The following is a 14,522-nucleotide window of genomic DNA, read 5'->3' on the forward strand; positions in this document are numbered from 1 at the left end:
ATGAAGGGCATTGATTTGTAATAACAAACTCTGCTTTAGATGGTGTGGGATTGCTGGGGGAGGGGACCCACAGCGACCCGAATTCCAGCCTCTTCCAACCCCCTGTGGAGACGGCTCCTTGCTGCCTGTAGGAGGCATCGGGGAGAGGTGTTCAGGTGACTTAGCAGAGGAAATGGGAACAGCCGGTTGGGTGTGACATGTTGAGAACCCTGCAGTGGGGAATTGGTGCAGGAGAGGCCCCTGAGCAAGGCAGGGGAGCCCGGGAAGCAGCATGACCTTGGTTTTGGTGCAGCCCAGCCGGTTAATTCTTTGAGTCACATATTGCCTCCAGCTTCGGCTGCAGCTGCTGTCAATCTCTTTGTCTCTCCTAGGACAGGAGTCCAAAGGGCAGCTGGGAGCACTCCCTGGCCCTTAAAAACACCAGGCTGTGAAAGGCAGCTGCCACGTGGAGGAGCTTGCTGGCGAACCTGGGGCTACAGCCAGCATGACTTCATGCATCCAGGCCAGGATCCCGTGTGGGACCTGGGGAAAATGGCCTAGAAGGGTGCTGCACATTGTAAAGAGCGGTTTCAGAGTAACAGCTGTTAGTCTGTATTCGCAAAAAGAAAAGGAGTACTTGTGGCACCTTAGTGACTAACCAATTTATTTGAGCATAAGCTTTCGTGAGCTACAGCTCACTTCATCCGATGAAGTGAGCTGTAGCTCACGAAAGCTTATGCTCAAATAAAGTGAGCTGTAGCTCACGAAAGCTTATGCTCAAATAAATTGGTTAGTCTCTAAGGTGCCACAAGTCCTCCTTTTCTTATTGTAAAGAGCATCCCTGTAAAAGAGCAAGTGCAGGGAGGGCTGTGGGAAATGTTTGTGTCTCAGCTGGCTTGGGGGGTACACAGAACCCCCCACCCCCTAAGGACAGGTGCAGCAGTTTGAGGCAAAGCCAGGTGGGCAGAATTCCTTGGGCAGAGACAGCCCATATCCACACTGGCTTTGCTGGGGCAAAAGCTGCTCTGTAAGGTTTGGGATCTCTGAGCTCTGTATGTGGGGGTGAAGGAACGGTTCTGGCGCATCTCTTATCAGGGCAGAGCTGGGATCCAAAGCAGGAGAATTCAGCTGAGTGTCTCTTCTCGGTTGTGGGGTTCAGACCTGAGTCTTGCTTACAGTCTCTGCTCTGCACCTGCTTTCAGCATGGCTCGCCCCTCTGTGCCTTGCCCTGGCTCATCCATCCTTCGCTCAGCTAAGCTCCTCCGGGCTCTGAGCTCTGCTGGCCCGGCTCTGGGCTCTTGTCTGGTAAAATGATCTATCTGACATGGCAATAGGAAGTGACCCTCCAGGCTGGGAGGGAGAGAACTGAGGTGGGGAGGGATTTCCAATCTGGCCTGAGGCCCCCTTCAGGTCTCATGTGGGCAGCAGAGAGCAGGGGGCTCCTGCATGCTCTGGAGGGCTCTTGGGTGCTGGAGAGCTACTTTGCCCTGGGTTCAGGGCTGTTGCCTCCCATGGTGGCCCTCCAGGGAATCCCTCCTTGCTTGGGATGCCTTGTAAAGGGGCTGTAGAGCTTGTGTCAGTGGAGGCCAGAGGCACCCAGTTCCTGGGCCAGAAGCCATGAGCCTGCCGACCTGCGACAGCTCAGGTGTGTGCTGTGTTCTCCTCTGGGCTCTGCCCAGCTCCTCCCCGCTCCCAAGCCGTCTGTCCCCCTCTCCCGTTGTCGCAGGGAGCTGCAGGCCCAGGCTGGGCGGAGGCTGGAGCCCAGCCCTACCATCGGGGGCAGACTGTGGGTGCAGAGCCAAGCGCTTGGCCCAGGCACTGTCTCCGCCGGGGTGGGGGACCCCCTGCTGGGGAAGTGTCAGCAGCAAGCTCCAGGGGGGCGGACTGAATGGAGGAGGCACCTTGGAGGTTAGGGCAGTGACTGAGCAGTGCTATGTGCCAGAGGGCTGGGGAGGGCCCAGGGCATGTGCGTAGAGGCTTCCTCCCACAGCCGAGGGAACTCCCGTCGTTTGGCCGTGGCTATGGTGGGTATCAGGACTGTCATGAAATGGGAGTGCCCCTTGCTGCCCCGACCCACCCCAGCAAGGGAGGAAGGCAATTCTCCAGTCCCGCAGGGATTTCACATGCAGCGGTGACAGCCTGCGCTCTCCAGGGTGAAGGGTAAACCTGCTAGCACGGGAATGGGAGGAGGTGACGTAGCTGCTCCTTGCTGCGCTATCTGCGGCCCGGTCCGGGCTGGGCACCATTCTCAGGTAGGGCTGGCTCCTGTGGTAATTGCACACGCTGTCTCCCGCTGAGGTGCATGCAGGGCCCTGTGGGTGCCTCAGGCATGCAGGCCAGGCCCCTGCTTAACCTTTCCTCCTGGGCTCTAAGTCCTAGGGAGCCGTTTAGGGATGGGAGGAGCGGCATCCTTTCCTGAGCCACTCTGCCGTGGCTGCTATTCCTGGTGCTCCCCGGTTACAGGACAGCGGGCTCTCCATCACTGCCTGCCTTATGCGGGGCACCGAACAGGACTTGTTCTCTGCTGGGGAAGGGGGGGAGCGAGGATGTGAGTCAGCCCCGTGGGCTACTCTCCCTGGTCCCTGCGCTGAGTAGTGTGCCTGAAATGGTGAGCAGGAACTGCCAGCTGCCCCAGCCCACTCAGCTGTTGTGGTCTCAGCACAGGAATGGGGAGCTTCACCACTGCAGGGGAGAGGCCTGGGCCTGGCCTGCGAAAGTCTCTGGGTGGTCCCCAAACTGAGCAAAAATTGGAATGAACCCTTGGTCTGGCTGTGACATGCACGGTCCGTAATGCAGCTCTGTCGCATGCTGGTGAGTGTGTGAACACGGGAGATACGCACAGGGGCTTGCATGTGCAGCCAGACACATGGAGCCACACGCTCCCAGCGCATGCAACCACACAATCCAATATCAGCCTTACTGAGCTCGGTCAGGCTGCAGAGCCATCTCCCCGGGGGAGCTGAAAGGCCTTTTTGTGGGGTGTAGGTGGGATTATTTGGGCCTTTTCAGCGAAATGGGACAAAGCTAAATTGGAGAACCCTGCAGAGGGTGAGGCCAGCCTGTTTCACTTATGTTTCTAACCTCTTGCTTGGGCTGGGCAGTTGGGTTTTTATAATTGCAACAGATAATGGCAATGTTTAGTTTTAAGCTGTTTTGATATTTAAATGCTCACAGTTGCAGGAAGTTCTGGGGGGGTCAGACTAATTATTTAATGACAGCGGATGTTGAGATTCAGAAAGTTAAAGCACAAATTAACACACAAATTATCCACATCCAATGTCAAAATATACCAAGTAAATCTCCTTCCAGCCACTCTGATACACCCTCAAGCAGCAGTTCTCTTACTTTGCCTAGCTGTAAATTATGATTGTGTCGATGGAGGTATTTATTGTCGGGTTGTGTGTGCATGGTGAAATCAGCCCTGACCAATTACCTATCTGTGACACAGGCATCCCCGTGTGCGCACAGGGATGTGCGCAGTGCAGATACTCATCTCCATGATGTGCACATGCCCATATATACAGACCTCCGCATAGAGATCGGCAGACTCAGCCACTGGGCACACAGACAAGCCCATCGCATGTGTGCATAGGCATGCAGATGGGGCACATTCAGATGTGATGGGAGCCCTGTGCCCCGGCACATCCAGGCATGTGAAGAGATAGGAGGAAGCCAAAATGTGGCCGCAGGAGTTGGGGCGTGGGGGATGGGGCTGGCTATCGCCGCCTGCAGCGTCCATCGCCTGTGCTGTGTTGAAGATGCAGCAAGAGCTGAGCTGTGCCCAGCACCCAGAGTTACTTGTGACCCCGACGGTCTCCTTCGGTAGTGCAGCCTCTCCACTGATCTCCTCTGGCAGCGCCAGTCCAGAGCTCGTGCAGGGCTCGCAGACACACCCGGCTGTGCTCTCCGCAGGGAGCTGTGCAGTTCTGGCTCGAGCCCTAGTGGGGTTTCCCCAGCCAGCTGCCTTCTGTCCCTGCCTTTGATCTTTTCTCTCTTTGATTCCTTTTCTCCATCCCACCCCTCACTCTCGCACCCCTCACATGCTGCAATCAGGCAGCAGAGTGTGATGGGGGCCCAGCTGCTCCTGGAGACCCTGAAGAGACCCAGCCCTGTGCAGTGGAGCAGGCCGTCCCTACTGTCCCTAGGGAAGGGGCCAGCCCCTGCCTCCCAGAGCGTGCTGAGGAGCCGGTTGAGATGCACAGGGAGCAAGCAGTAAGAGTCTGAACTGTATCTCGAGGTGCATGGGAATGTCCCTCCAGCCTAGGCCATCGCCATACCGCTCCCCAGTGGATCCCCAGCCCTGACCTCTGGGAGCCCTGAACCCACTGGGTGCGAGGAAGATCCTACCACTTTCCTGACTCTTCCTCATGCTCTCCCAGCCCCCCCTTGGTGCATGTGATTATTAACAGCAGATTCCTTGCACGCCTGCACTAACGACTCATAGCGGGGGGTGGGCCAGGTCGCACTAGATATCTACAACAGCTGCTGAGCGTTCCAGCCTATAAAGTTCCACCTGAGCTGAAAGTAATCTGCAAAGGCGGGTAACAAACCCTGCGCCAGGACTAGCGGGGCGGCACGCATAGGCTCGTTCCACCTGCCCTCGCTCCATCATGTCTAACTTTCCATAAACCAGCGTGCTCCTCTCTCTTCCCCGCTCCCCCTGCCTACCCCTGATCTCCCCCTGCCACTCTCCCTCCCCCCGCTCTCCCTTCTCTGCAGATAAAGCGCTTCCTGAAAGAAGACTCGGAGGAGGCAGAGTTGGCCCAGTTCCTGAAGGAGTTCCCTTCAGGCGAGAGCTTTAGGAAAGTTGAACCGGAGGAGGGCAAGAGAGCCCATGGCCAGGGGCCCGTAGATCCCGGCATGTTCTCCAGTGTAGCCTGGCCCATTGCCGATGAGCTGCTAGACGAGAAAGAACTGAGGCCCTTCTCCCGGCCTCGGCCCCCGGACTTTCAGCAGCACATCGCAGCTCCAGCACCCCTGAGCCCCTCGCGGCCTAGAAGTCCATGGGGCAAGCTTGATCCATACGACTCTTCTGAGGTACGGTGCATTCCGGGGCAAGCCTCTCAGTTGACGAGGAGCTCCAGCCTCTGGGTTACTGGGGAGCAGGGAGTTAGGTGGCTTGTACAGCTCTGATCTGCTGAAGGATCTGCCTGTTCGCTGTGCGAGACGCCAGGGATCAAGGACACCTACACACCAGGGCTAGGGCTTGCATAGGCTCCTAAATCCATTGTGCCTGACAGCCTGGGGCCTGCGAGGGGCCGAGCACTCCTAGGTCTCCTCGCATTGGCTTCCCTGGAGTTGAGGGTACTCGACTTGTGCCGGGATTGACTCCAAAGTGTCCAAGCCCCTGTGCAAAGGCCCGTCCCTACCTCCTGGCTTCTCTTCCTAGGCGGTGAGGACGATGCTGTGCACTGCCGCAGCGGCTGGGTACCCTGTGACATGCAGGTGCTGGCCCTCACCCCTGTAGAGGGCGGCCTTGCGTGCCCTGGTCTCTGACACTGTCTGCCTGCTCAGGCCTGTGAGAGCGATGCAGACATCCCGTACACAGCTGGCCAGGGAAAAGCCAGCCTGAGCAGGCACATCTGAGGGCAAGCCCCAAAGCTGGGGAATTCAGACTGCCTCGCTCTCAGCAGATGGGCTCTGTCGTCATCAGTGGAGGCTCTTCCTCTGCCCGTTGTGAGCGCTGGACTCCTTCAGCCGGAGCATCCCTGCCAAATGCAGAGGTCTGAGGGAGCCCTAGCCTGCTTAGGGCTTTGGCGACAAGGGCCAGGGCATAGAACGGGGCCAGCTGACTGCTCTCCCTCCCAACGGCGGGTAAGCCCCGGGGACGAGGTGGGAGTGAGATAGGGTTGGCACTCCAGATTCACATGCCCTCCATCCTCCCCCCTGCAGGACGATAAGGAGTACGTGGGGTTTGCGACGCTCCCCAATCAGGTCCATCGGAAATCGGTGAAGAAGGGGTTTGACTTCACGCTGATGGTGGCAGGTAGGGGCACCCCTGAGGCCTCGCCCAGCAGCCCTTTAAAGGGGCCCCTGGGAACAGGCGCACTGGGACAGGCTGTGGGGGAAGCAGAGAGGCTGAGAATGCTGCCTCCTACAGCGGGAGCAGAACTGACCTGCACGCTGGGTGAAAGTGGGCAGAGAAGGAAGGAAGAAGAGACCCCAGCAGTGTAGACTGTGGGAGCTGGGCAGGTGGATTCACACTCCCATGTTCAGGAGCCCAGCATGTCCTGGGAACTCAGCCGCAGAGCACAATGGAAGAGATGCGTGTCTTCCATTCCTCTCCCCTGTAAGCCATGGTCCTGCTGCTGCTTTTGGGGAGGAGGCAGAAATCCCAGAGGATCCTGGACACACGGGGTCTCTGGGTTGGGGGGTCAACACTTCCTGGGTTGTGCCGCCTTCATTTTTGGAGCAGCAGCTCCTGATCCTGTGTCTTTGGCATGTGCCCTGGGAACCTGATGGGGGCCAAAGGAACCCAAGCCTCTTGCCTTGCTTCTGATCTCTATGAACTGTTGTCTTTCTGCTTTCCCCTAGGAGAGTCTGGCCTGGGGAAATCCACCCTGGTGAACAGCCTCTTCCTCACTGACATGTACAGGGATCGCAAACTCCTCAGTGCAGAAGGTAAGAGGAGAGACCAAAGCCTTCCCTGTCCCAGCCAGCTGGGAGCAGCCAGGGGATCAGCAGGGAGGGAGCAACCTGACCCATTCAGCAGGGAGCACTAATGTGGGGCTTGCTAGAGCTCAGTGCCTGGTAGGAGGCAGCTTTAGGGAAAGGCTGGCTGCCCCGTGCTCCTGCCTGGGTGACACAGCAGAGACGAGCTGTTCAGGTGAGAGGGAGGGATCTTCGGTGGGGTTTCCTGCTCTCTTTTGAGGACGTTCTTATGCCGGGGCCATAGAAGTGAAGTGAAACGGGCGACTGGGCAAGCTCCCCGGCTGGTGAAAATCAGTGCAGCACCCTGGAGCTCCCCGGAGCTGGTCGAAAGCGTCTGCTCCTTAGGGGGAGCTTCAGAGAACACAGTGAGGCCTGTTAGTAAACGAGTGGGATGCTGTTGTAGAGACCTTTCAGTGAGGGGTGAGACTGACTGGGGGCCCTCTGGGAGAACCCCTTCTTCCCCCCACCAGGGGGAGCCCTAACTGGGGGCCTTCTGGGAGAAGCCTCCCCACCCCCAAGGGGAGCCCTGACTGAGGCCCTCTGGGTGGTGTTTATTTGGAGAGATCCTGTAGAGTTCATACCTGTGGGCCTGGGTCAGCTCCCACTGATGCTAGTGGGAGCTTTGCTTTGGCCCTCTCACGCTGGCACAAGGAGACCCAGCCCTGCCCAAGGGCAAAGGGTTTGGCCCACAGGTGTCCTAATCCCCGTTCGTGCTCCCTGCCGGGTTCCACTGTCCCAAGCGGACCTGTTCCAGGCTCCCTGCTGATGAGCTCAGGGAGGGGTGTGGTGGGTGGCTGATTCTTGATTGGGATCATCTAGGACACAGTGCTTGTCTCAGGCTCTCCTGGGGTGGCCCTAGCTGCTCTGGGCACAGGTGGACTGAGCTAGTCCTTGGGCAAGTGGCACATCTCCTGCTCTAACATCCCGCGGGAGGCCTGCTTACTGCTCTGATTAGCGCAGTGAGGATCTTGTCTGGCTTCTCAAAGGGTTGGCTCCTTTCACCTCCGCTGCAGTCAGCTGGTGTGCTGATGCCCGCTTGCTGTGAGCAGAGAGGAGTCTCCAGTTCCCACTGCAGATGAAATGCTGCTTTTTTCTCTGTGGGTTTTTATAAAGAACAGTTGTAGCTATTGCCTGCTCCCACGACACCCCGGTAACAGTCCCGCATATCCACCGAAGGGTGACCCCTCCTTTCCCAGCCGCTCGGCTCCCTGCGGCCACAAGTGAGCAGGACTAGGCCTGTGAAGTGCGTCACTTGAATGACCATCACTGATCATAAGTGTCCACTGCAGGGCTCCTTCCTTAGCATCTGGCTAGATGGCCTGGTCTGGCAGTCCCTGTGTCCCAGCCGGAGCAGCACCAATGGGTGACACGCAGAGCTGCCCTCATCCCTCTGCTGCCAGAGAGACGAGCTGCTTGCACTGGGAGGCAGGAAAGGTGGGCCCACGGGGTCCCCGAAGGGTGGGTTACAAAGGGTGGGGTTTAGAAAGTCTCCAGCCTGCCCAGGCCCCTCCCGCCTGAGCACTTGCCTCATGCACAGGAGAACACGAGAACCCCCTCTTGCTTGTGTCACTGAGGAACAGGCTTAAACCAAACAGCTATAGCTGCTCTTTAAAGGTAATAAGACCGTCCACACAGAGCTTTGTACCAGTTTAACTACAGCAATGTAAATAGCACCGTTTGTGAAAAGCCTTCTCATGGAGGCACAGCCAGAGGAGGACTCAGAGCCCCTTGTTGGGCTCGCTGATTATCTGCAGCAGCCGGGTGGAATCCCCTCAAAGTCTGAAACATTTTCACTCCTTGTTCAAACATTTGGGTTGGGGAGGGGAAGGCGGCAGGAATTCCAAACTTTCCTGTTTTTATTTTGTAATTTTGTGAATTTCAACATTTAGACAAACTTTCCCCCAGGTTTAATGGATATGTCTGTGGGTGCTGGAAGCTTCACAGGTCGTAGCTTGAATTAGTATTCTCTTGCACATCCATTCCTGTAAATGCCTTGGTCTGAAACATGACTAGATGGTCTAATGGACCTTTTTGGACTGTTCATTATTCAGCCGTCCAATCAGGGAGCAGAAACAGAATCAGGTAACTCAGATGACCAATCGTAACCCACGAGTAACAAATATTCACAACAGCCTGAACAACACACAGGCTGAGCATTGCTTGCTCACATGTTTGGGTGTGACGACTGCATCCATGGAAAATCAGGAAGATGAGGATTAGTGGACTAGAGCAGGGGCTAAATTCAGCCAGCTCTGATCTCTGTAGCGGGGTTCGGATGGGGCTCGCACCCACTTATATGGTAGGGTGTATGCATAGTACAGCTGGGGTTTGGAGGCAGTTAGAGAAATTATCCTTGGATTTATAATGGAACCTGTTTGCTGGGGAAGTCACTGAGGCCCGGATCCTCCAAGATAATGTAACTGGGCTCCTAACTTCCACTGATTTAGTCCAATTAAAGTCCTAACTACCCCTGCAGCTCTGGGTTGGAGAGACTAACTGCCGAGCCCCTGGTGCTGCCCTGCCGTTACTTGTCAGCACCTCAGCCACGGCGGACAGAGAGTCACAGATGGTTAGTTTCTGGCACGATCCCCCATGTGTCTCTGGGCTGGAGATGGAGAGTGCCCCTGCCAGGAACCCACTGACTGAGAAAGAGCCTTCCCTAAAGTGGGGGCTTCTGCTTCTGGGGGAGAGTGAGCAACCTCCCCCAGCAGAAGCTTCCTCAATGTTTTCAGGCCTCGAGTTGGGTCTGAGGCATAGCTGGACCTGACCCAACCCCTGCATCGGCACCCTCCACCCCCAATGCTAGGGAGGAAAAGGGCCTCCAGTCTCTGGAGGGAGTTCTAGGGCCTGTGATAAGCAGGAGCTGATCTTAACAATCCCTTCTGGCCTTTCGATCTGTGAAACCAGAGTACATCCAGACTGTGTCTTGGGCCCGGCTCTGGTTTGGGGCTCAGTTTGAGTCAGGTGCGAATGTTCGGGTCAGTTCTAACTTTATCCAAACCCATTTGCTCTTCCCCAGATAGGCCTTAGATAACATGACCCTAGGGGCTGGTTCTCCTCTCCCTTCACCAGGGAGATTCTGGAGTAACCGCACACATGTTAGTGGAGTTAAAGCCAGCGTAAGTGCACAGACACTCTCAGTAATCAGCTAAATTCAGCAGTGCCAAAAATCACAGCACAGCTTGTCTCCATGGCGTTGTGCAGTTCGTGGGGAATCCTGATTTAGGAGCATTTCACGCCCTCTGCCCAGGTGTAAGTGACTGACGCAGCAGGGAGGGGGGAGCGTTGACCTGGGAATGTGGCAGGGGAGTTTCAATGGGAGACCGGAGAGTCTGTCACCTGAGCCAGGAGGGGGAGGGGGAGGTAACACCTCTGCCCGGGAAACTGGACAGAGGTTGCAGGAGGGAGCCTGCTGTGGGGGGGTTGGTTTCAGTTTGGGGCTGGGTGGAGGAACGCAGGGAACCCCAGGGCTGGGGTCTAAGCTCCCTGCTCCCCCAGAAGGACTTGACTGAGCGTCCTGGTTGTACCCACAAGCTCTGTTTTGGACTCTGTTCCTGTTGCCCAATAAACCTTCTGTTTTACTGGCTGGCTGAGAGTCTCAGTGAATCCCAGGACGAGGGGTGCAGGGCCTGGACTCCCCCACACTCCGTGACAGTGACAACAGAAGGAGCAGGGCCAGGACAAATCAGACCATTAGGTGTATACGGGTCAGTGGCAAAGCAGGCGAACTTGCACTGGTGTGGCATTTCTCTTCAGAGCAGTAGAGCACTGGGGTGGGACTCGGGAGACCTGCGTCTTTTCCTGGTTCTGCCACTGGGGGGATGGGTGACCTTGGACAGCTCTGTGCCTCAGTTTCCCCAGCTGTAAAATGGGGATAATGATACAGCTCTCCTTTGTAAAGGGCATTGGGGTCTGAGGAGAAGCATTAGAGATCATTGTTGTTTAGTTACTGTGTAAATTCAGGCCCGTTATAAGTGGCTGTAACTGCCAGTGAAGTTTGCATGTAAATCCCACTGGTTTTGCACAAGCCAGAATCCCACAACAGAGAGAGAGGTGCTACTGTGACACTGACACCTGTTTTATGATCATCTTAGAACTGGCGTGTGATTTATGCTGCTGTTTGCAGCCTCATGAATGTGCCCCGGAGGCAGCCCCCATTTCCCCTGGGTTCCAGCTGGCTGGCTGGGACCATGTCGTTATAAAAGGCCAAAGCTTATATGGAACCCTCAGGTTTTTAAACAAGTGAGTTAATTTCTGGTGGAGGGAGGCTAAATGGAAAACACAGGACGAGGAGTCAGGCCAGCTGAGTTCTTTTCTCAGCTCTAACCTTGATACTTCTCGCCAGCAGCTCTCAGGGCTGTAATGGGCCCTTGCCCTTCCTCCTCCAGACCCCGTGCCATGACATTAACCCCACCCCATGTCCTTTTCAACATACATGACCCTTGGTGAGCTCATCGGATGCCATGGGCTGTACGGCCATCAGCAGGCTGAGCACTGCTGAGCTCCACAGTCAGTGACCATCTTCACACAGGGTTCACTTCCAGTGCCCCGCATTGGCCCACAGCTGCCCAGAGGCCAGCCCAGGGCCGAGGGAGGGATGCTGGCAAGAAAAGAAACGATTCAAGAGCTTGCTAGGAGCGCAACAGCAAAGGCCGTGCCCTCACAGGGCTAGATACACCAAGGGTCTCCGGCGCTGCACTGCTCAGTACCGCAACACCTAACTCTGGTGTCTAGATCACTGGGATTCCTGTGTGGCCGGAGAGATTGGCGGCTGAGAACGGGATCCACAAAAGCCAGCACGCTAAGCTAGCCAATGGGAGATGTTGACGAGAGGGAGGTGTCCTAAGCCCCGCCCCTAAGGGAGTTCAGCACCTCAATCCAAGCTGCAGAGCAGCGCCTGTCTCTGCTTGCCATGAGCCCCTAGCCTCTCGCCCAGTGGCTGGAGCACTCTCCTGGCCTGAGCAGAAGAGCTGTGAACAGGGATCTTGTTATACCAATAAACTAAAAACCAGCAGGATCTTATTAAAGGGGAAAAGGCAAAATGCCACATTTATTGTGAATAAAGAAAGAATCCTAGTAAGCAGTTAGTTATAGCTATAACATTCCATTCAATCTCATATTTATTCACACATTCATTCCTACAAACACACACACACACAGGTTCTGCAAGGTTGTTATCATAGTTACCAGCCTTAGAGTTGCTCATGCCAAGCCACTGGCCAGGTGGCCTGGACATGAGGAGGGAGCAGGGCCTTGTCAGATGCTCATCTGATGCTCCTGGAAGTTGCTTTGCAGAATCAGACCCCAAAGTTCTCACTTTCCAGAGTCCATTTTTATAGGAATTTCTTCCTATGCCAGTCTATGGGAATTGCTTCATCATGCTGTTGCTGAATCAATCAGCAGATGTCACATTCCTGACGGCTCCGTGCTGCCAGACGTATCATGTTCTTTGGTTCTCCCATTCTTCCAGTCTGCCTTCCGGGGGTCCTCTGGTTATTTCCACTTGACACCTTCTTCAGCCGATGGACACTGGATTCTTAGGCTGGCACCTCCCTGATCATTCAGTTATTATCCACACCAAGCATCCATCCACATACATCCTCTATCTGTATTTTAATCACAATTGTTAATACAACAAAAGGGCAGGGAGTCTCTGGGTGCTGTTTCTGTTGTTACAGAGTATTGCTTTGAGTCTCTCTCTGTGTGAATTGCTTTGAGAACAGACTCTGTCTTCGAATGTACTGACGCAATTAGCAGCTTGCAAGTTTCACACATAGAGGGAGAGAAACAGTACCAAAAACCAAGAGACCTCTTAATTAGTAATACCCTGGAATTTAAACTATGGGGAATCAAACTCATTTGTGATTTTAATACAGAACTTCTTTAATATGATCCAACAATCTGCCCCCTCCCAGGCGAGTGCCCTCGCCAGGGGCTGTTCTTCCCTGGGCTCCTCAGTCTCTCCTGGTGAAGCAGGTCCATGGTGGGTACAGAATTAGAGCAATTGGAGCAGGGGGACCAGAACCACACGTCTCTTCTCCCGGGTGAGTGCCCTGCCTGCTGGACGGGCGGGTAGCAGGGAACCTCTGCTTCTTCTGGCTGCTTTGGGTGGAGCGGGGCGGGCTGGGAGCGCGCTTGTGGGATCAGGGCCCGCAACAGAGTGCAGTGGAGGAATGCCCCATTTGTGGCTCGCACCAGGGCTCGGGTGCTGCAGGCCTGCCGGGGGCCTGCAGTGCGATGCCCCGAGGCAGAAGCGTCCGTGTGTGTGGAACTTCCACTCGGAAACCGTCGAGTTTAGGCACCTGCAGGGTTTGGTGGCAGCCAAGCGAGGGCTTGCAGATGCCAGTGACACCTAACGAGGTGGTGAGGTGCCTGGGCCCCTTTGTGACAGTAGCCCAGGGACTGTCTGAGGGGAGTGCGCACGCATAGCTGAGCTCACTATACACACCAAGGGCTCCCGGCATCCCTGCATTCCCCTCTCCCCTGAGCTCACTTCATGCAATCCTCCCATCCCCCTCCCTTGCAGAGGCTCTCCCATTCTCCACCCATGCCAGTGCCTCTCCTCCCCCCACCCCCAAGTACCTTTCTTCCCCCCAGACTGGAAGGGAGGGTGGACTCTTGCCCACCTGGGGCAGGCTTGAAGGAATGAAGGCCTCTCTCCCCTCTCCTCTGGCTGCCCCTGTTGGCTGAGCCTCTGTCCCGGGCTCCCAGCTGGGAGAACCATTAGTTCTCCCCTCTCCTTCAGGATGTCCACACATTCAGCTCTCTTAGGCCGGCAAGCAGAGTGCAGTCAACAGCTGCCTATGGCTCCATATGTCCCCACTTTCCCTGTTCTGAGTTGTCCCCAAATCAATAGCGTTCTGGCCACCCCTGCTGAGAACGTTCCCGGTGAGTTTGGAATTCATAGAATCATAGAAGATTTGGGTTGTAAGAGACCTCAGGAGGTCATCTAGTCCAACCCCCTGCTCAAAGCAGGACCAACACCAACTAAATCATCCCAGCCAGGGCTTTGTCAAGCCGGGCCTTAAAAACCCCAAAGGATAGAGATTCCACCACCTCCCTAGGTAACCCATTCCAGTGCTTCACCACCCTCCAAGTGAAATAGTGTTTCCTAATATCCAACCTAGACCTCCCCCACTGCAACTTGAGACCATTACTACTTGTTCTGTCATCTGCCATCACTGAGAACAGCCTGGCTCCATCCCTCTTTGGAACCCGCTTTCAGGTAGTTGAAGTATTCTTGTCAGCAAGTTAAGGAAGTATGGGCTGGGTGAATGCACTATAAGGTGGGTAGAAAGCTGGCTAGATTGTCGGGCTCAACGGGTAGTGATCAATGGCTCCATGTCTAGTTGGCGGCCGGTGTCAAGTGGAGTGCCCCAGGGGTCGGTCCTGGGGGCGGTTTTGTTCAATATCTTCATAAATGATCTGGAGGATGGTGTGGATTGCACTCTCAGCAAATTTGCGGATGATACTAAACTGGGAGGAGTGGTAGATACGCTGGAGGGGAGGGACAGGATACAGAAGGACCTAGACAAATTGGAGGATTGGGCCAAAAGAAATCTGATGAGGTTCAATAAGGATAAGTGCAGGGTCCTTCACTTAGGATGGAAGAATCCAATGCACCGCTACAGACTAGGGACCGAATGGCTAGGCAGCAGTTCTGCGGAAAAGGACCTAGGGGTGACAGTGGACGAGAAGCTGGATATGAGTCAGCAGTGTGCCCTTGTTGCCAAGAAGGCCAATGGCATTTTGGGATGTATAAGTAGGGGCATAGCGAGCAGATCGAGGGACGTGATCGTTCCCCTCTATTCGACACTGGTGAGGCCTCATCTGGAGTACTGTGTCCAGTTTTGGGCCCCACACTACAAGAAGGATGTGGATAAATTGGAGAG

The 14,522-nt window shown here is 55.5% G+C and overlaps 1 protein-coding gene across 2 annotated transcripts in view; it reads left to right on the forward strand.

Moving 5' to 3' along the window:
* SEPTIN4 (septin 4) overlaps positions 1-14,522 on the forward strand; it is a 76,059-nt gene that overhangs the window by 24,140 nt on the left and 37,397 nt on the right. For both annotated transcript variants that reach the window (XM_037880774.2, XM_043531356.1), the window contains exons 2-4: positions 4,699-5,016; positions 5,872-5,965; positions 6,514-6,600. In XM_037880774.2, the coding sequence (XP_037736702.1) occupies positions 4,699-5,016; positions 5,872-5,965; positions 6,514-6,600 (499 nt within the window). The remainder of the gene's footprint in view (positions 1-4,698; positions 5,017-5,871; positions 5,966-6,513; positions 6,601-14,522) is intronic.

Source organism: Chelonia mydas, chromosome 17, assembly GCF_015237465.2.
Source record: "Chelonia mydas isolate rCheMyd1 chromosome 17, rCheMyd1.pri.v2, whole genome shotgun sequence".
Taxonomy (NCBI): Eukaryota; Metazoa; Chordata; order Testudines; family Cheloniidae; genus Chelonia; species Chelonia mydas.